At 38.2% G+C, this 24999-nt stretch overlaps 8 protein-coding genes across 14 annotated transcripts in view; 3 read left to right on the top strand and 5 right to left on the bottom strand.

Moving 5' to 3' along the window:
* Nucleotides 1–4462, top strand: part of LOC135939432 (uncharacterized) — a 175800-nt gene extending 171338 nt beyond the window's left edge. For all 6 annotated transcript variants that reach the window (XM_065483858.1, XM_065483833.1, XM_065483866.1 and 3 more), the window contains 6 exons: nucleotides 697–761; nucleotides 942–1022; nucleotides 1585–1821; nucleotides 2709–2918; nucleotides 3402–3514; nucleotides 3574–4462. In XM_065483858.1, coding sequence (XP_065339930.1) covers nucleotides 697–761; nucleotides 942–1022; nucleotides 1585–1821; nucleotides 2709–2918; nucleotides 3402–3508 — 700 coding nt within the window. In that variant the 3' untranslated portion in view covers nucleotides 3509–3514; nucleotides 3574–4462. The remainder of the gene's footprint in view (nucleotides 1–696; nucleotides 762–941; nucleotides 1023–1584; nucleotides 1822–2708; nucleotides 2919–3401; nucleotides 3515–3573) is intronic.
* Nucleotides 4463–5109: 647 nt separating this feature from the next.
* Nucleotides 5110–7947, top strand: LOC135948471 (putative serine protease K12H4.7). Its single transcript, XM_065497767.1, has 7 exons — nucleotides 5110–5352; nucleotides 5414–5595; nucleotides 6021–6383; nucleotides 6988–7253; nucleotides 7305–7437; nucleotides 7525–7694; nucleotides 7753–7947. The coding sequence occupies exons 1-7, from the start codon at nucleotides 5140–5142 to the stop codon at nucleotides 7869–7871; spliced, it is 1446 nt and encodes a 481-aa protein (XP_065353839.1). The 5' UTR covers nucleotides 5110–5139; the 3' UTR covers nucleotides 7872–7947.
* LOC135948472 (uncharacterized) lies at nucleotides 7925–9628 on the bottom strand. Its single transcript, XM_065497768.1, has 7 exons — nucleotides 9475–9628; nucleotides 9335–9412; nucleotides 9071–9277; nucleotides 8981–9016; nucleotides 8812–8923; nucleotides 8647–8759; nucleotides 7925–8590 (listed from the first exon to the last, which is right to left on the bottom strand). The coding sequence occupies exons 1-7, from the start codon at nucleotides 9520–9522 to the stop codon at nucleotides 8363–8365; spliced, it is 822 nt and encodes a 273-aa protein (XP_065353840.1). The 5' UTR covers nucleotides 9523–9628; the 3' UTR covers nucleotides 7925–8362.
* A 731-nt stretch (nucleotides 9629–10359) lies between these two features.
* LOC135944663 (uncharacterized) lies at nucleotides 10360–11759 on the bottom strand. The gene is made up of 9 exons (XM_065491764.1): nucleotides 11646–11759; nucleotides 11497–11583; nucleotides 11277–11439; nucleotides 11168–11214; nucleotides 11050–11085; nucleotides 10879–10999; nucleotides 10726–10826; nucleotides 10647–10668; nucleotides 10360–10596 (listed from the first exon to the last, which is right to left on the bottom strand). Exons 1-9 carry the CDS (start codon nucleotides 11688–11690, stop codon nucleotides 10445–10447), a joined length of 774 nt encoding a protein of 257 aa, XP_065347836.1. The 5' UTR covers nucleotides 11691–11759; the 3' UTR covers nucleotides 10360–10444.
* A 122-nt stretch (nucleotides 11760–11881) lies between these two features.
* LOC135946596 (uncharacterized) lies at nucleotides 11882–13264 on the bottom strand. Its single transcript, XM_065494887.1, has 8 exons — nucleotides 13110–13264; nucleotides 12943–13008; nucleotides 12667–12882; nucleotides 12577–12612; nucleotides 12402–12522; nucleotides 12250–12350; nucleotides 12159–12189; nucleotides 11882–12103 (listed from the first exon to the last, which is right to left on the bottom strand). The coding sequence occupies exons 1-8, from the start codon at nucleotides 13155–13157 to the stop codon at nucleotides 11937–11939; spliced, it is 786 nt and encodes a 261-aa protein (XP_065350959.1). The 5' UTR covers nucleotides 13158–13264; the 3' UTR covers nucleotides 11882–11936.
* Nucleotides 13265–13376: 112 nt separating this feature from the next.
* Nucleotides 13377–14695, bottom strand: LOC135948009 (uncharacterized). The gene is made up of 8 exons (XM_065497044.1): nucleotides 14395–14695; nucleotides 14219–14342; nucleotides 14132–14163; nucleotides 14036–14071; nucleotides 13862–13985; nucleotides 13726–13808; nucleotides 13636–13672; nucleotides 13377–13576 (listed from the first exon to the last, which is right to left on the bottom strand). The coding sequence occupies exons 1-8, from the start codon at nucleotides 14599–14601 to the stop codon at nucleotides 13428–13430; spliced, it is 792 nt and encodes a 263-aa protein (XP_065353116.1). The 5' UTR covers nucleotides 14602–14695; the 3' UTR covers nucleotides 13377–13427.
* A 517-nt stretch (nucleotides 14696–15212) lies between these two features.
* On the top strand, nucleotides 15213–20202 carry LOC135948200 (acetyl-coenzyme A transporter 1). 2 transcript variants are annotated; one of them, XM_065497339.1, is made up of 9 exons: nucleotides 15213–15368; nucleotides 15489–15577; nucleotides 16149–16551; nucleotides 16816–16927; nucleotides 16998–17152; nucleotides 18024–18211; nucleotides 18268–18452; nucleotides 18788–19127; nucleotides 19727–20202. In XM_065497339.1, exons 3-9 carry the CDS (start codon nucleotides 16170–16172, stop codon nucleotides 19907–19909), a joined length of 1545 nt encoding a protein of 514 aa, XP_065353411.1. In that variant the 5' UTR covers nucleotides 15213–15368; nucleotides 15489–15577; nucleotides 16149–16169; the 3' UTR covers nucleotides 19910–20202. The 2 variants fall into 2 exon arrangements, with proteins under 2 accessions (XP_065353411.1, XP_065353412.1); XM_065497340.1 differs by lacking the exon at nucleotides 15213–15368 and having other exon boundaries at nucleotides 15471–15577.
* A 1001-nt stretch (nucleotides 20203–21203) lies between these two features.
* On the bottom strand, nucleotides 21204–24945 carry slmo (PRELI domain containing slowmo). The gene is made up of 5 exons (XM_065496930.1): nucleotides 24774–24945; nucleotides 24341–24506; nucleotides 23111–23197; nucleotides 22687–22860; nucleotides 21204–22118 (listed from the first exon to the last, which is right to left on the bottom strand). The coding sequence occupies exons 1-5, from the start codon at nucleotides 24803–24805 to the stop codon at nucleotides 21945–21947; spliced, it is 633 nt and encodes a 210-aa protein (XP_065353002.1). The 5' UTR covers nucleotides 24806–24945; the 3' UTR covers nucleotides 21204–21944.
* Between the last annotated feature and the right edge of the window lie 54 nt (nucleotides 24946–24999).

The following is a 24999-nucleotide window of genomic DNA, read 5'->3' as shown; positions in this document are numbered from 1 at the left end:
AATCATTTAAAAACTTTAAACAAATGCCGTCGTAGTTCTCATATATACTTAAGCAAAAATGTTGTTTGCTACTAACCTGTACTGAAGTGGTTTAAGGGTGTTAAACACTCAGCTCCGTTGCGCAGTGAAGTTATTTGTATTGACAAGATGAGCTCAACGGTGTCCGATTTTCTAAACGTTAGTTGTTCGGTTAAGTGGTTCCAATGTGTTAGGCACTTAAAATTAATAAAATTTGCCGGAACCCAGGAAAACTTAATTAAATATCAATAAGAAGAATCTAAATTATGTTTTTTTATATTGTTATTCATTAGTCAAAATTTTAAATTTAGTTAAATGAAGTTTTTTTATTAATATTTCGCGAGCCATTGGGTTGTGATTGGCCTAAAGTCTACTTAAGTATTAAAAAATCCTAACAAAGACAAAATCAGAATTCAACCACCGCATTCGAAACGGAAGCCTATGCTTTTGTAGATCTTCCCATCACTAAAATCAGATTAAAATGATATCAGTTGCCGCGGATTTCACAAAGATCAATATGCAACCCGGTGGGCGCAAAAGATGCGCAGGTTGCCTACCACATATTTCTTACTCTGAATTACTATAGCAGTCTCGAGTTTTTTTTTGCCGGAACGTTTCAGCTCTTTCAATTCCATAAAAGCAGCAACTAAAGATGTCTGGTTTCTTGTTTTGTTTCAGCCAAAGTGGATACGTATGCATGATGTTCTACAGGAGAGACGCGCACGTAATTGAATTACAAACAGGTGAGCAGTGTCTTTGACAAAAAGGAGCTTTTCTATATAAACACTGAGAGTTCAAAGGGGGCACTCTGTCGCTTTAATTAATAAATTGATTACATGCGCAACATCTAATTAAAATGCAGAGGAGACGAAAAGAAAAAAATTCCGAATATGGCAAAAGCCTCTTATTCACTTTGTTTGCAGGATTGTTTTCGCGGAGACCAGAGGAAGCGTGTCACTCGCACCACTTTGACAAAAACACCCTTCCCTATGTAACCCTTGTCAGTGAGTATCAAAACAAACCAATTTCCTCCTCGCATAGAGTGATTCCGCAGGAAACTCGAGCATGTTCGTTTGCCGTGAAATAAGCAAAGCCTTCTAATTATATTCCCTTGAAAAAAAATAATAATGTATCAGAGGATATTGCATCAAGAAAAAATTTCATCTCTATATTATTCTATCGAGACTAACAAATGAACTCATGGAAAACAAGATTTGCTAATGTTCAAAAGAAAAAGTTTTAAAATATACTATTGTTTTGCTTTCATTGGTATTTAGAAAATAATTCAAAGAAGAAAATATAAATAACATTCTGGGGAAAAGGATACTTTTAATCGGAAAACTGACGTCCTTTTCTAGATTTTTCAATCAATTTAAAATCATTTTCTACTTTAGATTGAAATTTCTTCAAGTGAAATAATTATAATTGATGCTTCAATGATTTTCAACACAATTATTTCAGTCTCATGAGAATCTATTCATATTTTCTAAATTTTTGTATTCTTGAATTGAGACTAGTTTCAATAGCAATCATTTCTCTTTGTCCTAAAATCGATGCGTCTTTCAGCTTCAAGCCCGGAATCGCGCGATTGTCCATACACCGGCCGCTTCAGCGTGATTGGTCTGAGCCAGGAAGAGCGTCGGCAGAGCGGAAACAGCGCCGCGCAGACGTCGCAGAGCGTCGAGAACTCGGCCATCATCCCTGGTGGCTGCTCGCCCGAATTCACTAGCCTGCGCGTCGGCTGCTCCAACGTGGACACAATGGAGTTCCGATCCGAATGCACAAGAACCGACACTATTTCAGGTTTTTATCCAAATGCCTTGAGCCCTTGCCAAATGCAACGTTCGGACTGGTTTCTCTCAATAAAATGTCAGACATGGGACTTTAAAAGCCTTTATTTTGTTGGACTAGAATACTTTAAATTTAATTTTTTAATTGCCATAATATTTTTTGTTCTAAAAACCTGAATCTACTTAAAATTTAAAATGTCAGGTAATTACTTTAAATTTTTTTATTTACAAAACAAGGCAAATAATAATACTATAGTTTTTTCATAAATAAATACGATTTTTACAAAATCTGATATCCTGGTAAATATAAATTGAAATATACATAGAAATATAGACTGTATTTTTTTCTCTTCGTAATAAAATTGCAAATTGGTACACAAACATTTTTCTCACTGATGTCGAATATATTGATTTAGAGCTGGGTCCCTTAACAGTGAAAATATTTTTTATCAGTGAATAATTCCAGAACAAGACCGCGCAAATTAAAGAAAAAATACCATACCAAATCAAGCAAGGACATTTGCACTGATTTTATGTGAAAGGCCATCCTAATATTGTACAAAAATTAAATAATCGTAAAAAACTGTCTGGTCTTATTTTTATCTATACCTTTGACTAAACCAACTGAAGCAAGACAGAATAAATAAAAGTAAAATTGGCCTGTTTAGTTACCGAACGAAGCGAGACGGTCGAGAAAACGTATAAATAATCTGCCTTTTATACCGTGTCGGTGGCATTTTCCGGCAAAATGGCACAAAACGGTGGTCCGACATTTGCCCGACGCTTTTTATCTGGCGAAACGAGCCGTCTGTCACGCTCGAGCTCTCTCGAGAACTGACTTTTTGCGCAGCCCACTCTCTTTTGCCTCTGTGTGAGTAAATGTGTGTGTTGCGTTTGCAGCGTACTCGTGCCACGGCGGCTGGGAGGACAACGGCACCCACTTCCTCATCACGACGCCGCTGAGCAGGACGTCGCTCGGCGCCCGCCGCATGTGCTTCATTTACCGCGAGAGCCCCCTGGGCGTGCACTTTTCCAGCAGCGCCGCCTCCTGCCAGAGGGACATCAGCCCCGGCGTCGGCGGCATTCTCGCCTTCAACGTCACCAGCTCAGGTCAGCATTTCCAGAAAACACACACACCTCTCAAGGCTCGAGTGGGGTCTTTTCCGAGTGCATTTGCTAAAACAACAGACCCAGAATTGTGCCACTTTCTGCGCGCACACTTGCCTGCTTCCTGTGAAGAAAAGCTTTTTACTTTTTTTAAATGAAAAATGAGAGTCATCTACTTTATGAAACACAATTTTTTTAGATTTTGATTTTAAAAATTCACAATTTGTGTATACATTTTTGCTATATTGAATTTAATTATAGGGCTTTATAGTTCAGCAGCTATTCAGTGCTAGAGCAATATATAATCTTTGCAAAGATGAAAAGCTGGTAAAATTTAAAATATTTGATATAATTTGGGAATTCTCGCTGAGCCGCTTTACATGAATTGTTTTAAAGATTTTACTTTCTAATTTGACCCGACATAATTACATTATTTGTAATACGTAATATTGTTTATAAAATAAAAAAAATCCTTTTAATTTTCAGGTAACTGCATGGAGGAGAACAGCAGCGCTGGCCTTTCCCCCTCAGCACTCAACACTTTCCTATCTTTCGGTCTTCTCCTCCTGTTCTCGTCGATCTTCGACAGGTGACTCTCGGTAACTATTTTACCCCACTATCGATCAAAGCAACGAATGCAATTCAATATTGTTCGCAGGAATCAATATTGCTGACCGCTGAGTGACTTGCAACAAATTTCCCGGCCCTACCCAGGGGAAGAGACTTACAAATTAACTTTGAGAAGACGTGCGCGAGTTGTTACAAGGAAGTGTGCTTGGAATATTTCATGTGATCTGTGATATCGTCCCGCGGACAAAAGTGGCGAAACTGATGAGTTGTTCTCACAAGGAAGAGACAAACACACACACACACGTACATAAAAAATGGCGTTAGAAAAAATCGAGACATTACTCCGAAGACTGTGTTATTATATTCAATCAATATGGAAAGCAATAGAAAGACGTGAGAGGGCGGTGAAAAAAAGAGAAAAACCTTGTTATATTGAAATGTTTGTCTCCTTTTAAGCGAAAAGAGCAATTTCCTACTTTTGGTTCGACTTGATAAACACACGCCAGCAAAATCAAAAGAGATGAAATATATGCTTTTCTGTATTAATTTGTAAGTAATAAGTGGGAACTAGAATCGATGAGAGAGCAACTTTATAATTTGATGTGGTGCCTTTTGGACTAAACTTTTCACGAGAGCTCTGCGAAAAAAAAATAGAAAGATACATTTAGATTATTTTGGTTCTAATATAGTTTATACGATTCTATACGTGCACTGTTCAAGACGAGGCAATAATTCTAAAACGTGGGTGGTTCTTCTATGCAATGTAGTAAGTGGAAATCGACCGTTGCGCCAGTCAGCCTGAGTTTTTTTATACCTGATATGGCCTACAATCCTGATTAATGTTACTTAAGCCACCACTCACGCGAGCAACTTCCTCTCGAAAACAAAACCAGATATAAATTTATGTCTCTCTTGGCTGTTGGTTTGAATGCCTGTGCTGCTGTATGTAAATAAAAAGATGAATCTGAAGCAAAGAACCCTGATTTTTCATTATCATGTTGCAACATTAAAAAAGGAATTGTGCTGTGTTATTTTGCCAGAGTGGTCATTTTCCTCACAATTCTCACACACCGTTGGATAGATCGCGACTAGTGGAATCAATATAAAGCGAAAAACGCATTGACACGCATCGTTTAACTTTTCGAGAAATTTTGCTAAATCTGAAATTGTATTGTTACTCATTCCAGATTTGATTATTTTACAATTGTTAAGCTTAATTCCACGTCTGAGACTTAAACAAAAACCACGACATTCGAAAATGGAGTAGAAAAATAATTGGAGGACTTGGAACACTTGGTTTACTGTCTTTTTCACAGCTTACAGGATGATAATGCATGTTCCAGCAACACTTATATTATTTATCACGCGTACCATTGATTCTGATAAGTTTATTTTTTGGCGATAATCCTAAACACTCTGTCCACAACTTAATCACGCAATATATAATCCATTAATCACATTCCTTTATCAAAAAAACCAGCAGTGGCTAAGTTTGCCAATTGGTAAGTGTGATTATTGCAAAGCTAATGTTTTTTACTAAATGCTATAAGTCCTTGAAATTGACATTGCTACTGATTGATCATAGCTTAAGTAGAGATAATCGATCAACATAAAGTTCGGATCGCACTGTTCCCAACTCACACTCTACCGAAAAATGGCCCGCGTAGCAGTTGTCCTTCTCGGCGTGCTGGCCGCAGCCCTGGCCGCCTCGCTTCCCACGACAAAGGTCGTGAACCCATACCAGATCATTCGCCGAGGTGTTCCTCCACCACCGACAGAATTCGGAGCCGCCAAGGCCCACAACACCATGTGGTATACCCAAAAGCTGGACCACTTCGACGCATTGAATACTGATACTTGGCAACAGGTAAGGAAATTTAAATTTATATTGAATAAAAAAATTAATACTCGTTACGCAACTAAAACAGCGTTACTTCATCTCAACCGCGACCTACGTTCCTGGCTCACCGATTTTCTTGTACTTGGCCGGTGAATGGGAAGCTAGCGCTGGAGAGGTAGAATTCACCTTTGTGGGTGAGCTGGCAGCCGCACACAATGGCTTCACCATCGACCTCGAACACAGATATTATGGCCAGAGCAGACCTGTCCCGTAAGCATTATTACTTCTTACGAGTGGAGCTTATACCTTTTTAATCCGAAAATTATGATTTTTTCGCCCCTATTCGATGTTGTTTAATAAAATATAACATATTGATAATGCCAAAAGAATATTTATGGTGTGCTAGATGCTCACCTCTGTAATTTTAAAATGTAAATGTGAAGAAATCTCATACCGCCATATCTTGAAAAATGGTCTCATTTCAATTAACTTTTAACATTTTTATAATCTCGCAGCAAGACGAAACGAATGATGAGCAACTTTCATAATTTTTCGAAATCCCTTAATTTTTTCAAAATTTTCCAACAGTAACTTGCTCTGGGAAATCGCATGCAGAAATTTAACGGCTTGGTAGTAGCGTTTTTATTTTTTCTGAAATACTTTTCACAAAAACAAGCTTTATTTTTGTTATTCAGAGACACGAGCAGTGACAATCTGAAGTACCTGAGCGTGGATCAGGCCCTTGAGGACGCCGCCACCTTCGCCCTGGACATGAAGGCAAGCCTTGGTCTCGACGGCCCCTGGATCGTTGTCGGCGGCTCTTACTCCGCCAACATGGCAGCTTGGGCTCGCGCTCGCTACCCGCACATCTTCTTCGCAGCCTACGCATCCAGCGCCCCAATTCTGGCGCAGCTCGACTTCCCTGAGTACATGGAGGTGGTCAACGAGGCCCTTTTAGCAACAGACCCAGCCTGTCCCGCCGTCATCCAGCAGTCTACTGACGAGCTCGACGTGCTCATCGCTAACGGAGACGTTGCACAGATCACTCAGCTTTTCAAGTACTTAAATTATCGCGGCCTCTTTAGAATAATTGGCTTCTAAGCTCTTCAGCTGGTTAGGGCAGGTTGAGAGGGGTCTAAAGGCATTCAGTTTTCGTAATTCTAATCGTTTAAACTCAAAATTTGGAGTTGACATGACAGGGCGAAAAAATCGAGTTTTGAAGGCAATTACTCAGAAACAAAAAGAGAACAAAACTCTGGAATTTGCACACATGTCATAGGAATCCTTTAAGCATATGTTTTCTAAATTCGAAAATTACTCCCGAATTCCCAAATTTCAATTCGAAAACGAGAAATATTTTATCTTATCCTACGACATTAAACTTGGTGATAATATAGTATGTTCGAGCTTGGCGAGAGGAATCCATAAAGCAAACTTTATTTTCTTAATTGCACCACGGGGAGATGAGATACTGAGGTATCATAGTTTTTCTAAATTATCCCGTATATCCCATAAAAAGGAATATTTTGTCGAAATATTTGTATGACGCAACTAGTAAAGACTGATTTTCGGGGTGAATTTCTTAGAGTTTACTTAGCATCTCATACCAATTTTTCCTCCAACCTGTGACATTTCGTTTAATAATTTTAAAAAACTTTATAGTCTGTACACGCCTATTGACCTTGCCAACGAGAATGACGTGATGAACCTGCGCTCATACGTGTCGTACGTGTTTGCTGGAGAAGTGCAGTACGCCCGCGGCGATAATTTGGCCCAGATTTGCCAGACGTTGATTGCAGGCCAGAGCACTCCATTGGAAACAGTTGCCCAGTTATTCAGGGACTACTTTGGAGGATTCCAGGTAGACATTGTAGCTGCCAACATGTTTGAGTACTACCGCACCAATATTGCGTTCTCCGATGACATTAGTAAGTATTAGTTACCGAACCAAAATATCACTCTTTAAAACAATCAATTAGCCCGCCAGTGGGTCTACCAGACTGCTACCGAATTTGGCTACTACCAAAGCCTTTCGTCACCAGATCAGCCTTTTGGACAAAACGTTCCCTTGTCTTTCTCCATCCTGTTCAATACCGAAGTCTTTGGACCCCAGTAAGATCCAATTTTTGCTATAACTTTATTGTCATTTTCAAACTGCATTATAAAGGAAAAAGATAAAATTTGTAATTCCTGTTTCAGGTTCACGCAGGATGTTTCTCAGGCTGGCGTTGATCGCACCAACCTTGAATACGGAGGACTCAATCCTGACGTGACCAGGGTGCTCTACACCCACGGCAGTCTTGATCCCTGGCACGCCCTGGGACGTGAAACTGATCTGAGCCCTGAATCGCCCGTTATCTTGATTGCCGGTATAAAAATTGTTTTATCTTGAACTTTGATCAATGCAACTAATCTGGAAATTTTCAGGACATTCCCACTGCAGAGACATTGGATCTCCCAGCTCGACCGACTCTGCCGACCTTATTAATGCTAGAAATCGCGTAATCCAAATTATTGGAGACTGGCTAGCGGCAGCCAAGAAATAAATTTCAATTGTATTAAAATTAATGTGAGCAAGAAATAAATTTTTTTTTCTAAAAGCAGTAAAAATAGACCTTTTATTTATTAGCAGTTGATAAAATTGCTACATATAGAATCAAATCAGAGGACCAAGAAAAAATAAGGTTTTACCAAATTTAATGATCCATTTAACGAGTTTTCCATATTTTTTGCTCCTTTTCCGATTTCCTCTCGTCGCAATCTATCCGACGGCGTGCGAATTTCGAGGAACAATTATTCTCTAATCGTGAAATAAACCGTGATTTTATAATAGGGAGACAGAGTGCTCACTGATTGATCAGCATGCTAACTTTGGAGCTGCTGTTCTCAAAAATTTAAACGTCAATTAACCTGGGAAATTGTGAATTCATTCCCATGCATAACATTTTTTTAGGCATAAAAATTGCACGTCCATAAACTCCACATTTTTTACACACGATAAAAATTCAAACGCAAACAGAAAATACACACAGCTCTGTTACATGTCAATAATGTCTACATCTGCCGGGTTTCCTTCATCAGCAAATTCATTAAAGTTGCCACCATTATTTATCCCCTGCTGCGTGTTCCAACCTCGCCCTCCACCGCGTCCACCGCTCTGTGTAGGCAGGTATAATGGATCACAATTGGACAGCTGATTATCCCGGACTGTGCAATTGTCCTGACCGCTAGGAACCAAGTTGACTTTTTGGTCCTCAGGTGTGTTCTGCGGATATCATGATTTTATTAGCAAATAACATTCAATTATAAATTTTGTCTCGCCAAAAATAGATATCTCTGAATGCAAATGATCGTGAGCATAGATCCTTTACTGCATTTGCTAACGCCTTTTGGGCCAGGTTGGGCGTCTAGTGTAGTCAATTTGGAGCTGATGTCTTTTAATGTTTGCTGTGAGTAATTTTTCTAATGCACACAAAACTGGCTCACTTTTCCAGCAATCATTGATGGCTTGCGAAACAATTTGTTTCCAGGCGTCAGTTGTTTTGTTTTCGAAGTTAGTCAAAAGCGCATTTATATCGACCGAGCCGTTGCTTAGGAGCTGGGTTCATTATAGTTTTAAAAAACTGTCTGTCAAAAATTTAATTTTAAAACTCACGTTATTTGTCTTGTTCATGACACATTGACCAGCACACTGTTCAAGTAAAATAACTGTCAATACATAGTTACGCTAAAAATCAACATATACATAGCGGTCATGGCATCGGCTTCTGCCATTCCAGTTTCGGGACCATTTTCCAAATCTGCCATTCCTCCCGCCCCTGTGCGCACTTCGGCCTCGGCGCCGAGAAAGCCTTTGCGTCGCGGTTGAAGCACTGGCAACAAGCTCGTTATTGCACTGGTCAAACAAATCTGCGCTGAATAATTCTGGCACAGTGACGCAAAGTGCTGCATTCTGTTAATAAATGAGTTGTTTTAAATAGTTTTATTCAAGTGATCTGGATAGGGGAACCATGAGGTAATGTTTATTGCACACGAGTGGATCGTTTCGATATCTCCCTCTGCCCCCTCCGCCACGATGCCTGTGCGCCTGTAAATTATAATTATCACAAATTTAAACCCTCAAAATATCATTTAGTAAATTTTCTAAACCTGAACAATACCCACGAAGAGAAAGTAAAACGCAATTAGTTTCAGCATTCTGCTGTTGCCAACTGCTTTTCCAACGAGTTTGTGACTCAGCGGTTGAGCGGAAGCAACGTCAGTCGCGTGTTTGATGGCAACAGCGTGCACATCTCTGTATCAAATGCGAATTGGGGACGAAACTCACATTTGAAATTAAGAGCATAAATTTCATTCTCCTGCGAAGTTTTGACATGAAGCAACCCCTGTTTGCTGAGTTTTATTCACCTAAAATTTATTATTTTCTGTATTATCTCAGATTAAATAAAAAACAAATTAATTTGTGAAATTTATTCATTCCATTTTGATTTAACATTCTGGATCAACGGAATAAACTGAAATAAAAATGTTGTGTACTGGACGGAATTGAAATGGTCAGAAAATTTATGGATTTTAATTGCGTGCCAAAATAAGAGATATTTCAAAATACTTCCAGGGAACTCAATAAGATTTGGTGAAGAATATTTTGTCTGTTCCATTTTGCTAATTCGGGTAGGAATTTTGCCTTTTCTCATGTATCCTGAACACGGTAATGGTAAATACACTGTCAAAGATTATTCTTAAGCCAATATATACGCCAGAAATCATTAATTAAGTTAATTAAAACGACAAAATATCCTTTTCTGGAAAAATTTTATGCTAAGGGTTTTATGGCCTTTAAAATTGTCTTGGAACCCACCAAAAACTGATTATTTTCTCTCAATAAAACAATATCTATATAATAATTGTGAAAATCATAAATTCACAGCAATTGATACGTCCTAATATATTTTTTATTAATCTATTATGTAGTGTGTTTTTATCGACGCCAATTTTTTTTTTGTGTTGCAAAAGAGTTCAAGTAAAACACAATAGTTTTTTGTAGCTTGCACCAATTAAAATGCAATTAAATTCAACCAATTTATTCAAAACCTACACCATCAATTCCAAAAATACACAATCAACCCTGGGTCTTGGGGTCTTTGGCGATTTTATTTCCCTTTCCCATATTGCGCTTGCTTTTTCGCGCTTCGGTAGCATTGTACCTTGGAGGGGGAATGGAGAAAGGATCGCATTTCTCAACCTTGCTTCGCTTCTTCTCGTATTTATTTTCTACGCAAGAAGAAATGTGAGTTCATCGATCAGAAAAAATATTTACTTACTGTCTATGATGTTCTTGCAATCCTATAAAAAAATTATTGTGATGAAAATCCAAATTAACAATATTTCAATAATTCTAACCATGAAAAGGGCTCTGCGCACGCAAGCAGTAAGCATGGCTGCGTCACCTTTACAGTTCTTCGCTTCATTTGGTACAGTTGAGGAGTTTGAGAAATTCACATCTTAAAATTTTTCTCGAAAATGAAGTCTTAACAATATAATTCAGTGCCTCACTTTGAAAATCAGCCCAGCAAGTATCCACGGACTTCTCGACAGTACTTTTCCAGGTGTCATTCGAGTTTGCTGAGAACTTCTGCTTCACGGCATTTATGTCCACAACGCCCTTTGCGTCACACTACAATCCGAGTTTATTTTTTTACATATTTAAAAAAAACTGCAACTCACCAATTTCTCTTTTTCAAAAACGCATTTGACGAAGCACTAGAAAATTAAAATTCTAGAAATTGGATTTTATTGGCTGCCATCGTGATAGATAGCTTCCGGTTCGATGGATACAACTCACCATGGGGCCTCCTTCTGGACCGAATTCACGACGACCTGGTTTGATACCTTTGAAACAAAAATAAAATCGGTTAGCATCATTTTTTAATCCAGCTGTAAATTTCCTCAACTGTTGATAGGGTTCTCGTTTCCAGGATTATCCTTGCCTTTATTTTTCCGATTGGCCGAGAAAGCTGCTTTCTTGATAGCCTCCTTAGAAGCATTTTTGCCAAAACACTCTTCAATCGTAGCCACCGGCATGAATTTTGGCATTGAACAAGCACTGTCTAGAGTCTAGAAGCAGAAATATGTGGACGCTTCAGCAATAATACAAAAAAAACGCGTGCTCACCGCAAACACCCTCGGGTTGCATGGCCTAGTTGAGCCTGCGTACCTGTCCACTTTCATTTTGGCTTTATCGCCCTTCTTAGCAAATGCCTGTCGTTTTGAAAAGTTTTTGCATTTTATAAGTTGAATTACATTTTGTAAAAATATTCTACCAGAGAGCATAAAGCAAAAATCACCAGCATCAAGAGGCACCGCATCGCGTCGCTGACCAATACTGTTCTGCGTGGAAATTTCCTGCGTGTGACGTTTGTTTCCAGCTCAAGGACAGAAATATGGAGGAATATCCTGTTTCGAATAAGGCCAGTTTCAATTTCCACGAAAAATATATTGCGCTGCCTTCAACATGCGCATGAAAATTGTTCTTTTAAAATTAAAATCATAATTTTTCAGGTCAAATCAGTGAATTTATTGCATGAAATTAGCCCAATAAAGTACAGTTTTCATTAATATTTATTTCCTTTTTGCCTTTTGTTGTTCTTGGAAGATTTCTTCTTCTCCACGGCCTCATTGATTGAGGCCACCACCTTTCCGTCTATCAGCTCGGCGGGAGTTGGAATAGCAAACGGATCACACTTCTTCAATGCCTCGATTTTTGCAGGACATTTCTTATCTACTTATGGAGAAATTTATTTTAAAAATTTTGATAAATTAATTTACGAGATGACCTTTTATGTTCAGCATGTTCTCAGGGCAACGCTGTTTAAATTAAACAGATTTTACTCGTCCCTATTGAGCCATTATGAAAAATAATTATACCAAAGTAAGCTGGCGGCGAATGCAAGATAGTATCATGGCGCAGTTGGCTTTGCAAGAAGGTTCTCCACCGGTGACGTTGGGTAGGGCGGAGTAATTAGATCCTGGAAATTCAAAAAATGACAAGGAAATAAAATCTCAAATAGATCAGATACTTTGGAGTTCACTGTAGCAGTTTCCAGTAACGTTTTTCACCAAATCAACCCAGCTTTCATCTGAAGCTGCGCTGAACAACTTCACCATCGCTTCCAAATTAATACTTTTGTCCTTATTTAGCTAAATTTATTAATTAGTGAATAGCTTTAACAAATATAAAGCTAAATTCTTTACCAAGCCCTCTTTTTCAAACACGCATTGGAGAATGCACTGCAAAATTACTCTATTGCACTCATATCACGTCAGAAATTTTATAGCACTCACCATTGGGCCCCCCAAAGGTCCCGCTGTGCGTCGCATGATTATTGCTCCACTTCTACCAGTTTGACTTTTGTTGCCTGAAGATCTTGTGCGTCTATTTTTCTTTCTTTTCGCAGAGCGCGCGGCGTGCTGCTGCATCTTGGACACTTGCGATGTCAAGCAAGTCTTAAAAACGTCATTCGAGAAAAGTTTCGGCATGCCGCAGCACATTTCGAGCCCCTTTAAAATGTATCATTTTGTTTTAATTAATTGAGATAATCAATTAATTATATAACTCACATCGTACACATTGGAGCTGCATGGTTCAGTGCTGTTCGCGAATTTATCGTCATTAGCACCAAACGCCTGAACAATTTAAAAGTGGCTATTTATTGATTTCTTTTACAAAATAAGTATAAAAGGTGCTACAATTTATTTTGGAACAATACATTTAAATAAATACTCACTACTGTGAAAATGGTAAGCAGAGCGAGAAACGTTATTTTGCCTGCCATGTTGGACGCTTTCTGCCGCTGCTCGTGGCTTCCTGCCTCCAACTCACACAGGTTTCCTGCATGGCCGAACTGATTCTCCTCGACATCAATTTCGAATTTTCGCTTGCTGATAAATCGCGACTGATGCCTTTTTTTCAGCCAAATCTGCTTTTTTATTTTAAGGATAAATATTTTACTTAAAAGTTATAAATTTGCAAGTCTGTAGATTATATAGTGAAAAGTTATATTTTTATTTTGTACAGGTCAATTTTATTTTATTTACAAAATTAATTAGTAAGAATTGTAATAATAATAATACACAGGTGAAGTAGAGGTTCGCATTTTCCGCTGGCGCATCGGAGGATAAAGATCGATGCGAGGGTCCCTGATAAATGGATCACAAGTTTCTAGAATTTTCATGTTGAATTCGCAGGTTGGATCTATGAATGTGTGTGCGAATCTTAGCAAAGAAATTGAAAACAAATAAAGTACAAGTTACAGATTGTGGCTCCAGCCGACGCATCCTTGCTGCAATTCTAAATATTTAAATGTTAGAGGCTATTAATAAAAAAAACAATTTTAAACGTACGACACTCAAATACTGTCTAATGCAGGTCAGAAACATATGGTTTTCGATCCTGCAAGGATCTATTTTTAAATACTTTGTCGCATCTAAAGTTTTTATTTGAATCAGTCTATACCAAAACACTCAGTTAAAAGCTTACTGTTCATTTGAGCATAGCACTTTTCCACGCCTGCTGCAATTACATTTTTCCAATCCTCACTAGTTTGGTTTCTTACAAAAGTCTCCAAAATGCTAGTCATATTCAGTTCTCCACTGCTCAATATCTAAATACAAAAATGTAAGCTGTAATTCAATTTCTCTATGAGACAAATACAAATCCATTTCGCTGGAAGACGCAGTTAGACATGCACTATTTGTTATTAATTAATTCACATGTTTTTTCAGTATAAAAAATATCATAAATCATTACAATCTTAAGCAAAGGGTTGTCCCGTGGCGAGACTGCGATGGATCAATTATTTTAATGGTTTATTTTATTTTATTTAAAAATCATTACACTTGACAGCTTGTTGTCTTGGCCGTTTTCTAGGTGGCTGGAACCAAGCTTCATTTTCCTGCCTACAAATTGTAAAATCGTTTGCGGGCAATATTGTCGGCAACTCGCAGCATCGAAACACATTCTTTATGTTAACATTTTTTTGAAATTTTGATTAAAAACTCAAGCAAGCGCACCTCGAACTTAATGTCGCTGCAAAAGTTAGATGGTAGCTGCACTCTCCTCCTTTGTTTTTGGGCACGATGCCTTCGGCGAATTGATGGATTATTGGGGAAGCGGGTTATAGTTTGTGAAATTTCGGAAAAGGGCAAGGTGAATTCGAAATGTGCTAATAAGTAGATGGTGACACAAAGGAATACTCGTTTTGCAGTTGTTTTTGTCATCCTGCGGAGCGACTGCTAGCCAGCCATGCCACCTCGATATTCAATTCCATCCAATAAAAATGGTCCAGCGAATGGAGCTCTTGATGCGATTCCCCTTCCCCCTTTTTCGGTCGGTGCTGTTATATGATACAAATAATTAATTTTAAATTATAATATGTTCTGATGAACAAAAATATTTTACGAGCCTGAATTTCTTATTGCAAACGAATCCTGCAAATTTTGACACACAGAAATCCCTCTTATTCAATTATTTCTTTTCTCAGCGAGAGGAATCGAATGATGTACGAATTGTGTTCAATTATGTACATGCCAAAAGACAAATAAAAATTATTATTATTTCATACTTTTGCAAAATTTCGTGATTCGTGATTGTTCTGGGAAAATGGCGTCCGAAATGGGTAGGAGCTATTATTGTAGCAAGGTTTCAAAAAATTTAGCTTAGATAGTTTTCATAAAATCCAGCTTATTTCTGGCTATTTCAATTGTTGCGAGCAAAAATTAACATTCTATTATATATCAAACGCCTGCAGAAAATATCATTATGCAACCGTCAACAGCTTCCTGCGCTGCAAGTTGCATACCACCTACGCAGCCACCGATCATGCGCACCTCCACGTGGAGAAAGCAGAGGAACGCCTCTTTTTCAGTTCTTCGCTCTGTGAAAATACAAAACCAGCTGGACTGTCCTAGCGCAACATCAAATAATAATTCTAGCAAAATGCGGATGATTTATCAGAGCTAGTCATGAACTGGCTCTAATCTAAAAGGTAAGGGGTGAGATAAAAAATAAATCTAAAAAATCGCGATCGGGGTGGGGGTGATAAGCCTAGCCGAATCAAAACATTCCAACTCGCTTCTTAAAGTGTGACGTGTTTTATTATTTTCAGTGGCAGCTTTTGCTACCTTCGCGGTGCCGGCGAAGAAGGAAAGCCTGCTATTTCAGAAATCAGCCTCGAAAGCACTCATCAGCCTCAAGGTGCGTGTCTCAAATTCAAGAGCAGTGGACGGAACTTGTCATCGTTTTATGAACTAACACGGAAATTGATTTAAAATGGAGTACATATTTTGAAGTCAATTATGTATTGTCTTGACGATTGTGCGATTCCTTGTTTTTCTAAATTTCAAATATTTCTAAGAAAATTGGAAAGGGCTCATTAATGGTACGATGCATATTTCCAAATTTTCTGAGCTGACTACAAAATTAGTTATACATAACTCCATTTTTAGGTCATTGGAAACTTTTTAAAAATTAAAATTTACTTCATTTTCAGATTTTGAATAAACCTTTTTGGAATTAAATGACTTCAAGAAAATTTCAGTCAACATTGTACAAAATAGGACATTTCATCAACTTTCAAAGATTTTTAAAAAGTAATTCAAAATTCAAGTTGTCCTCTGAATGTCAAAACCGACCCACTGATCAACTTGTCTCATCAAACAGTGTAATATGATCCAAATTTCATGTAAACTGAGCAAAAACCGTATTTCAAATTCGATATTGAAAATTAATTCATTTTTCATTTGAATTCACTTGTTTTCTATTTCAGGACGACGACCCAGACGTTGAGATGGGCACCCGTCGCCGCGGCAAGTGGGACGATGAGCGGCACGTGTCCTCGGAGCCCCTGCTTCCCCCCTCGGACCCTGAGGAGGCGCGCAGCGATACTGGCAACATCGCCCTTTTATTCCTGCTCTACCTGCTTCAGGGTATTCCCTTAGGCCTGACAGCCGCCGTGCCCATGATCCTGCTGAACAGGGGCGCGTCCTACAAGCAGCAGGCCGAGTTCAGCTTCGTCTACTGGCCCTTCAGCCTCAAGCTGCTGTGGGCGCCCATCGTGGACTCGCGCTTCGTTGCCCGCTTTGGCCGCAGGAAGTCTTGGCTCATTCCCACCCAATACCTGCTCGCCCTCTTCATGCTCTTCCTCTCCACCTGTGTTGATTCTCTGCTAGGTGCGTCGATACTTCTTATTTTTTGAATAAATATTTATTTAATCAATTTTAATAATATATATATATATATATATATATATATATACAGTATAAATATTTATATTTTTTATTAACCAGTAAGTAATACAGCCCGCGAAAAATTTAAAATGGAATGCTATATTTCTTTAAATTTTTAAGCTTGTCAAAATTGTTGAAAAGTGTGTTCTTTTCACGGAATTAGTGCTGGTAATTAAAAACTGTTGATAACTGTGTTGTTCTTGATAGGCGAAGGAAGTCCAAACGTGCCTCTGATAACTGCCGTTTTCTTTTGTCTCAACTTCTTGGCTGCGACCCAAGACATAGCTGTAGACGGATGGGCACTAACAATGCTGAAGAGGTATGCAGCCAAACATTTCCCAAATAAATGATTCGACCTTGATCCAATTTTGCTATTTTGCTCTTGTTAGATCAAACGTGGGACACGCATCCACGTGCAACAGTGTTGGACAAACCGCAGGCTACCTCCTTGGCTACGTTCTCTTCATGGCCTTGGAATCTGCTGATTTCTGCAATTCATACCTGAGATCGCAGCCAGAACCGCATGGAATTGTCACGTTAGCAGGTGAATTTAATTAATTTAATTTAATTTCCACGTAAGATTCAAAACCGTCTGTAATTTTTCAAATTAAAATAACTGCAGCTTTTGCCAAGATGTGCTCAGAAAAGTGATTTTAGGAACATCTGACCGCTTCCTGAGCTCCCTTAATGGATCAAAATGTACATATATGTATTATTGTTAATAGTACAGACCTATAGCCATTGCAAAGGTGTGCAAATTTTGCAAATCAAACTTATACAGAGACCACAATACGTAAATACAATTGGAATTTAATGATATTGATCGCTTGAGGGCAACCCAGATACCACGGTTTGATTTTTACCTGATCAAATCTTGTCTGATTTGAGGAGTGATTCCAAGCATGTTCCACAGGTCAAAATCAACCAAGAGTGCAATTTTGATTTTCTAAAATCTCACCCGATACCCTCTTTTCAACCTTTGATCCTTCGTATTTCCCTGAAAATTTCTACTCATGATGTGATACAAATTAGGGCATCATTTTCGGAAAATGATCCGTTTTTGAGACTGTAAAATAAATCGTAATACTGCTCATAAATTTGTAAATTTGGTTTATGAAGTTGAAACGTTTTAGGCTGTTTAATAAGGCATCTTTTGGCACCAAGTTTCTACCATCATAAAAAATCTAGCAGCTATTCATTGTTGTGAACGCCAGTAGGCTGGTTTCTTCAAATTTAACCTGATTTTCTGGAACTGCACTGCACTTTTCCAGCAAACTTGTCTATTTGGACACCTTTTTAGCACCCTAACAACCTAGAAAAAAGCAGAATAGAGCTGTAATGAAAATTAAAACATCTCATGGAAATACCCATTTATTTATCACTGCTTAATTAATAATTTAAAATAATTTTTCCAGGATTCTTATACAATTGGGGCATTGTGTTCTTGGTGACTACCACATTTGTCGCCATTTTCAAGACTGAAAAGAAGAGGGATGGAGAGGTAGAGCACGACATGGACCTGGTCGAGTCGTACAAACTGCTGTGGAGCATTATCAAGCTGCCGAGCATTCGAACAACAATTTGCATTCTTCTCACCTGCAGGGTAGTTGGTCACAAGTTTTAAACCAATTTGTGCATTGATTTCCTACTCACAATCAGATCGGGTTTGCCGCGTGCGACGCAGTGACAGGTCTGAAGCTGGTCGAGCGGGGCGTGCCTCAGGAAAAGTTGGCGCTCATAGCGGTACCTTTAGTACCTCTGCAAATGATTTTGCCCCTACTTGTAAGCAAGTACACGGCTGGGCCAAGACCGATGGATGTTTACCTCAAAGCCATTCCCTACAGGTATGTTCCCACTTTTCCTTCGTTTCCTTGATGCGAATTTGGTAGAAAATTTTAATTTGCCAATTTTAGTGAAAAAGAAATTCAAACTAGATTTAAAAATACAGTGTTTTCTCAATTTGATGGAAATTTCCTTTAAATTGGCTCTGTAAGTACTTCATAGTTCATATTGAAGAGCAAAAAAACACAAATCCAAAAGTTGATGCAATTTCCTAATTTTAATCTGTTGAAAATAATGGCAAATGTTATTAACTTGAAAATCTCAAAATCAAGTTAAAAATGCAATACTAGCTAACAAAAATTCGGACGATATTTTTTACATAAAAATGCATTTCCAGATTAATCATGGGTCTGGTGACTGCGTTCATGGTGTGGATAACGCCGTTCTTCACAAAAGACGGTCCAGCACCTTTTTACTACTACGTGGGCGTGGTGCTGGTGTACGCGTGTCACCAGGTGACTGTGTACAGCATGTTTGTGGCTGTGATGGCTTTCTTCGCACAGGTCAGCGACCCTGCCGTTGGGGGCACGTACATGACTCTTTTGAACACGTTGTCCAACCTCGGCAGCAACTGGCCCTCCACTGTCGCTCTCTGGGGCGTCGACTCACTCACGTGGCGCACCTGCCAAAACGGCACATTTGCTGGAGAGAGCTGCGTCGGCAAAGAACTTAAAAAGGTAATTATTGTTGTATTTAAGGTGCAGGAAAAATGTTGGAAATCTTTCCTAGGATGAAAAAGACAGTTAACGAAACGTAGAAATATATTGATTTATGATCTGATGATTTAAATTTTTTGGAAGAATTATTATTTTTTAAATTTAAATTTAGTTTTTGAGAACCCTCAGACTAGACTGCATAATTGTTTCATATTTTACTGTTTCTTGTTGAAGAGTTTGAGATAAACTTATAATAACTTGTAATGCAAGGTTCTGAAGGGGGAAATCTTGTGGATTGACACCAGGAACGCTATTGTTTCAACTAAAGATTTGAACAGTCCAGAAACCACCCCCCAGAAATCATCTGAGGGGTGTCTAATCAGTTTCAACCATCAACACAACTTTCAAAAGTCACAAAAATTTACATAAAATCATTTATGGGCCCAATATAATCAAAATTAGTCCTAAAATAAAATAATTAAAAATATACCAATTATTATTTGGTGCCTGAAAATCCTCGATTATTCGATTATTGAACTTTTGCTTGGAATAATTATGTCTTAAACAAAAGTAATTCTTTTTCGTAGCCTTCTAATTTTGATAATACTCTTTTTTTACAGCAGTGTGAAGACAGCGGAGGTGTGTGCAAAACTGAAATTGACGGCTTTTATATTGAAAGTTTTGTTTGTGTGGTGATGGGGGTGCTTTGGCTGTCTTTGTGGGGCAAGAGGACAATAAAAAAGGTCCAAGGTCTCGAAAAGACTGCTTGGCAGGTGGTACCGAAGAAAGCTGCTAAGTCTTAAAACACACACTGTACCTAATACAAAGAAGTGTTCAGTGGGATTCTTCTTCTGCACAACAATTAACATAGAAAAAAATCAACTTTTGCATTATTTGTGTGCATTCATTGTTTTCCGCGTCAAGCCTTTTATATGGCTTTAATTTATATTTGTATTGTTTTCTCACTGCGACAGTGTTACTTTTATTGTGTTGAGAACGTGAGACATTCATTCCGAAGTTAAATTATATACACCGAAGTCCCTCCTGTGATTTGTTGCAAAGTATAATAAAAATGTGGTTGATCACAAACAATCAACTTGAAATGGTTTATATCCGCAATCCAATGCGAAACCGTTCTCGTGGCCTTGGCCCATCTTGGCCAAGCCACCCCTGGCGGACGAGACGTGCTGAACTCGGCCAGCAACGCTCTCCTAATGCCGAGCTGAGCATAAAGCCCCTGCTGGCTTACAAAAATCTCACAAATTCACAAATCGAGACATGCAATTATTTCTCCATCACTCAGATAGATAAGCGAGTATCCAAATACTCGTTACACAGTATGCACCATATTTTAATTTTTTTAATCTACACCAAAGGATATTCTTTTCTACACAAACCACGAGTATAAAGCATTCTCCTTTTTTAAATCGATTAATTCCTCATAATTTCTGAAAAACCCCAGTAATTTAATCAATCATGTTTTTCAGGATATATATGCAGAAAATTTCGATAAAAATATTAACGGTTTTTCCATGCTCTGCGACACGTTTCAATTTTTCAGGAAACCATGCCCCCATTTCAAAATTTCCGCAACTTACGTCCTCTTCCAGTGGTTGTTGTTCATAAAAAATCCGGTGGACGTTGATTTTCAGTATCAAAAAATCTGAAATTTTAACGGTGAACTTATGCAAAGCGATAAATTATCGATTTCATAGGAAAAGAAATATGTGGCTATTTAACTGATGGCAGTTTGCAAAATAAAATTAACGTAGAAAAATAAACAAAAATAATTATTCACCGATTATTTTTGCAAATCATCGTTAAAAATACGTCATATAGTTAAATAATTTTGGAATTGGAATTCCACTTTTTTAAATCTACAGGGAGTTCATGGAAATAGCATTATTAATCAAATTTGTAAAGTAGTAGGGGAAAATGAAGAATTATTCCCATTTTGAAATTACATAAATATGCCTTCTTACGACGTCTCTTTGCAAAGTATTCATTGTATCTAACTACTGAAAGTAAAATCTTTATTAAAAAATTCATATAAAATATTTCTTAGATCGCCATTGAACTTTAAATAAAACAATAAAGTACCAAGCATATTGATCTAATTTATTATATATTGTGGTATGTTACACAGTAACACAAATCTGAAATCTTCATTGCTCCCTGTTGTAACGCTACAGTCAACGTGAAGCCGATCAACGCGGTCAGTGGTGCCCGCTTTATCAGCTGTGCAGTTGTGAGGAATCAGAAATTACATAATCAACATGCAGAGTGGGCAACATAGCTAACGACCAGCGACAGCCGGCTAACACAACTACATGGTACTAAGAGATGGGCTCACGTGCTAGTCATTTGATCTGAGTGGAATGTCTCGCACTCCAGAATCTTGTCTTACTTTCCAGAGTCAAAATTTGCTGTTGTTTACACCGACAAATTGCTGTCCAAATCATTACACAAGAGCTCGCACACACTGATGAACAGTTTAAATTTAAAATGGTTTGAAACTGAGACCTTGGTTATAGTTTTACATGGACATGATGCTGGTAAAATCCTAGTTTTTTCACTTATTTAATTTTTTACAGTTCTCGCGCACCTGGAGTTTTCAAGACTACCAGCACCTCCAAATAAAATACCTCTTCCGGTTTTAGGTATTTTTTCAAGCAGCTTCTTGAGCACGCGAGGAATCACAAATTCTGGGCCAGAGAACGCTTTGAGTCACGTTACAGCTAATATATAAGTACGTATCACAAATCTCACTCAAGAGCAGACGACGCAAAATTTGTAATCCCCCACGATGACACACCGCTGGCATAATTTTAGTTGTTGCTATTGATGCTGGCCCTCAGTCTTGGCTGAAAGGTTATCCAACGACAGCTTGGCAGTCTTGATGAAGTCGTCGGTCGATTTGCGCGCGTGGCTTGTGAACTCTTTCACTTCATGTTTGATTTCCTTCACTTCCGCATCCAGTTTGCTTATTACCCACTCTATTGCTAACCGCCCCTGAAATTCAAACGAAAAACAACAACGCAATTAGTCTCTTGGTCTTGGCCTTGCGAGCAACACAACACAGAGTTGCACAAAATGTTTTATGGTTTAGCAATCTCCATCAATCTACAATTTAGAAGAATCATTCAGCTACTAAGTCAATTGGTATATATATATATATATATATATATAGCGTGATCAGGGCTGAGCATTTATTTTTTTATTATTAAATAATAAATATAGTTTGTTTCCAACACGTCAAGAAATCAAACAATTATTTAAATTCTCCAAAATTTGAGAAAATGAATTATTTTAGAAATACTGCAGACTGTCGAAAATGGAACAATGGAGATCACTCTTCATGTCTGAAGGTTTTCTTAACCATGGGTGCCTGATAAAGAATATTTAATATATTTATTATTTCAGGGGAATTTATTTTGTTAAATTGCGTTTTTATGAGAAATTGCTAAAGTAAGAAATGACCATGACAAAAATTAGGGCAAAAAAAGAAATAAAGCATCCCTGAGAAAACCACTGGTTGGAGAGGGAGAAAATAGAAAAATTATTTTTTATTATTTTTTACCTTGCTTGCATTAGCTGATACCCTGCTTGTGAGCATTTCCTCGATGTAACTAGTTAGAGGGACTCCCTGGACAGATATGACCGCCTCTTGTCGCAGCAGAGTTTTTTCCGGGTCAGTTGGGTGTGGGTTGTAACTCATTTGTTCGTCCCAGGAGATGAAGCGGCCAAAAGTTAGCTGGAATTGAATTGATAGTAAAATTCCACGGGTTGTCATGTGAAATTGAATTGTTTGTTCAAATCAAAGGTAAATTAGCTTCAACGTAATTATTGTTTAAAGTATTGGATTAGCAAAATTGCAAAATAGGATCATTAATAAAATGATTCAAAACTAATTAAATATTCTACACGATTTATTAAGAGTCACAGTCGGCTTGATAAAGTAAAAATAAATAAATTGACGAAATGAATTAAAAGAGTTTCCTTACATTTCTGGTTTTCAGGGTCATCAACCTATTTGCAGGATCAACCTGAGACCACTCGCTGGCGTAGCAAACGTTGGCTGAACCTATGATCTGAGAAAAACAAGGCGTAACAACTAAATGTTAGTTATTTTGGGATGTTTTCAGACCCTGAATTGATCAACATCAATACAAAACAAGTTAAATTTGCGCACATGAGCTTGACAAAACGTTGAATGAAGGGATTGCGTCAGTGTCACGCGTGCAGCAAGGAAACGTTACTGCAATAATTATGCTCTACATTTTCCTCGCGAGTGCAATTTCTCTTTCTCCCTGCTTCACGCATTGATAGAAACTGCACTGACATCAATTACAGCTGGATCGATAATTATTTCAGTATAAATAAAAAAAGAGAAACGGAATAGGTGATATAAATTTAAAATTAAATTAAAGAAATGTCTTTCCCTAGTCAGCCGTTAAATAAAAATTAACCGCACTTGAATACTATTCAATTTTAAAGTTTTTTAAAACAATTTATCCAGTTTGTAACAAAAAGAAACGAATTTTTTTTTAATATTGGCATATACAAACATCACAAAGGTGAACCCACTTGAGGCAAAAAAATACATGTTAAAGCAGAACCCTATGTTCCCTTGTTAGCAAATAATTCGAAATATTTATAAAGACGTTAAATTTTTAACTTATTTTGGATCCTGTCGATCAATGTGAGTCATGTGATAGTTGTTTTGTTAAAAGTTGCTAGTTTATGTCCACTTTTTATTCAAAATGGCTATTTTTAAGATTTACATATATTCCTCTTCAATTTGAATTTAATTATTACGTACTGCTATTATTTAATTACAAGACCGCAGAGTGGTAAAATTAGGAGTGTGACGAGGCAATACTGCCGTAACCAAATCAATTGAGTTGAGTGTCACTCGGTGTTCTAACTGTTGGATATTGGCCAGCTTCTTTGGTAAAAAATAACCTCAATGCGGAGGAAGCCAACCAAGAAAAAATAATAATGATCGTCGCGTCATATGAGCGTGTGCCGAGCGTGGCCACGAGTTTGGCAGACGTCACTTGGGCCAGATGCGAATTCCTCAAAGTGATTGCATAACACCTTCGCTAATCAAAGTCCATTTTCTGAACTTAACCCTCTAAAGATGATAACGAGCCAAACATCTAGTGTTTTTCCACAGCAAATTTCTGATAAAACCGATAAAATCTAGCTTTGGTGCGGTGTAATCCTCTCACCTTTCGGGCCCACGAGGGGAAGTACCACTTGGAGCTGACCAACCGGTGTGAGTGCAGTATGCCGTCCTTGACCTCCCGTTCGATGACATCAGTGCCGATCACCGCCGGGTTCATGGGGTTTGGATATTTGCGCCACGCCGCCTTCGTCACCGTCTCCCACGGGTGGCTGCGAACAAATCAACCCTTTAATTTCAATTTTTTGAACCTTTTATGATAATGATAAGTCAGCTGTACGTAAAGGTGCACTTTGCACTTGCGACACTAACAAACAAATAAAACGACCCTGAATTTGGCTTAAAATTGCATGATAAGAAATCCCCCAGTGTCAAGTTCATAGCCCCTGTCCTCATGGAGTGCTTCTGGTTCTGGACTTCTGGATCTTTCGCGATGACCTCTGACCCGAAAGGGGATGCTTGATAGGATCGATACTCACTCGAAAATGTGCTCTGATGTCCAGACACGCATCTTTGGTTGTCTCTGGCGTAAATTCAGCCCGAAAAGTGTGGACAATGTGCGCACACAGCGATTTTCACTGAGACTTTGGTCGAAAGGAAAGTAGGTGGGGAAGTTTCGTCATGCGGCCATTACTGTCGAAGCTCTCGACGACAACGCCACGATGTGGAATCCCGAACAAACTATGAGAGTCTGAGAAATGGTTG

Source organism: Cloeon dipterum, chromosome 1 (genome assembly GCF_949628265.1).
Source record: "Cloeon dipterum chromosome 1, ieCloDipt1.1, whole genome shotgun sequence".
Classification (NCBI taxonomy): Eukaryota; Metazoa; Arthropoda; class Insecta; order Ephemeroptera; family Baetidae; genus Cloeon; species Cloeon dipterum.
This window is presented reverse-complemented; position numbering and strand designations above follow the sequence as displayed.

What these genes read in the sequence shown, in the direction of transcription:
- LOC135948471 (XM_065497767.1), top strand. Translation starts at nt 5,140, where the DNA reads ATGGCCCGCGTAGCAGTTGTCCTTCTCGGCGTGCTGGCCGCAGCCCTG. An exon ending in TGCGTTCTCCGATGACATTA is followed by an intron (nt 7,254 to 7,304) that starts GTAAGTATTAGT and finishes ACAATCAATTAG; the next exon opens with CCCGCCAGTGGGTCTACCAG. An exon ending in ACCGAAGTCTTTGGACCCCA is followed by an intron (nt 7,438 to 7,524) that starts GTAAGATCCAAT and finishes TTCCTGTTTCAG; the next exon opens with GTTCACGCAGGATGTTTCTC.
- LOC135948472 (XM_065497768.1), bottom strand. Translation starts at nt 9,522, where the DNA reads ATGCTGAAACTAATTGCGTTTTACTTTCTCTTCGTGGGTATTGTTCAG. An exon ending in TCTTCGTGGGTATTGTTCAG is followed by an intron (nt 9,413 to 9,474) that starts GTTTAGAAAATT and finishes TATAATTTACAG; the next exon opens with GCGCACAGGCATCGTGGCGG. An exon ending in TTCAGAGATATCTATTTTTG is followed by an intron (nt 8,591 to 8,646) that starts GCGAGACAAAAT and finishes TGATATCCGCAG; the next exon opens with AACACACCTGAGGACCAAAA.
- LOC135944663 (XM_065491764.1), bottom strand. Translation starts at nt 11,690, where the DNA reads ATGCGGTGCCTCTTGATGCTGGTGATTTTTGCTTTATGCTCTCTG. An exon ending in GTCCAGAAGGAGGCCCCATG is followed by an intron (nt 11,086 to 11,167) that starts GTGAGTTGTATC and finishes TTAATTTTCTAG; the next exon opens with TGCTTCGTCAAATGCGTTTT. An exon ending in TTGCTGGGCTGATTTTCAAA is followed by an intron (nt 10,827 to 10,878) that starts GTGAGGCACTGA and finishes AAAAATTTTAAG; the next exon opens with ATGTGAATTTCTCAAACTCC.
- LOC135946596 (XM_065494887.1), bottom strand. Translation starts at nt 13,157, where the DNA reads ATGGCAGGCAAAATAACGTTTCTCGCTCTGCTTACCATTTTCACAGTA. An exon ending in GCAGCTCCAATGTGTACGAT is followed by an intron (nt 12,883 to 12,942) that starts GTGAGTTATATA and finishes TACATTTTAAAG; the next exon opens with GGGCTCGAAATGTGCTGCGG. An exon ending in GAACATGCTGAACATAAAAG is followed by an intron (nt 12,104 to 12,158) that starts GTCATCTCGTAA and finishes CTCCATAAGTAG; the next exon opens with ATAAGAAATGTCCTGCAAAA.
- LOC135948009 (XM_065497044.1), bottom strand. Translation starts at nt 14,601, where the DNA reads ATGACAAAAACAACTGCAAAACGAGTATTCCTTTGTGTCACCATCTAC. An exon ending in ACAACCCTTTGCTTAAGATT is followed by an intron (nt 14,072 to 14,131) that starts GTAATGATTTAT and finishes AATAACAAATAG; the next exon opens with TGCATGTCTAACTGCGTCTT. An exon ending in GTCGGCTGGAGCCACAATCT is followed by an intron (nt 13,577 to 13,635) that starts GTAACTTGTACT and finishes ACACATTCATAG; the next exon opens with ATCCAACCTGCGAATTCAAC.
- LOC135948200 (XM_065497339.1), top strand. Translation starts at nt 16,170, where the DNA reads ATGGGCACCCGTCGCCGCGGCAAGTGGGACGATGAGCGGCACGTGTCC. An exon ending in CTCAAAGCCATTCCCTACAG is followed by an intron (nt 18,453 to 18,787) that starts GTATGTTCCCAC and finishes ATGCATTTCCAG; the next exon opens with ATTAATCATGGGTCTGGTGA. An exon ending in TCGGCAAAGAACTTAAAAAG is followed by an intron (nt 19,128 to 19,726) that starts GTAATTATTGTT and finishes CTTTTTTTACAG; the next exon opens with CAGTGTGAAGACAGCGGAGG.
- slmo (XM_065496930.1), bottom strand. Translation starts at nt 24,805, where the DNA reads ATGCGTGTCTGGACATCAGAGCACATTTTCGA. An exon ending in ACATCAGAGCACATTTTCGA is followed by an intron (nt 24,507 to 24,773) that starts GTGAGTATCGAT and finishes ATTTGTTCGCAG; the next exon opens with CCACCCGTGGGAGACGGTGA. An exon ending in TATCAGCTAATGCAAGCAAG is followed by an intron (nt 22,119 to 22,686) that starts GTAAAAAATAAT and finishes TTTGAATTTCAG; the next exon opens with GGGCGGTTAGCAATAGAGTG.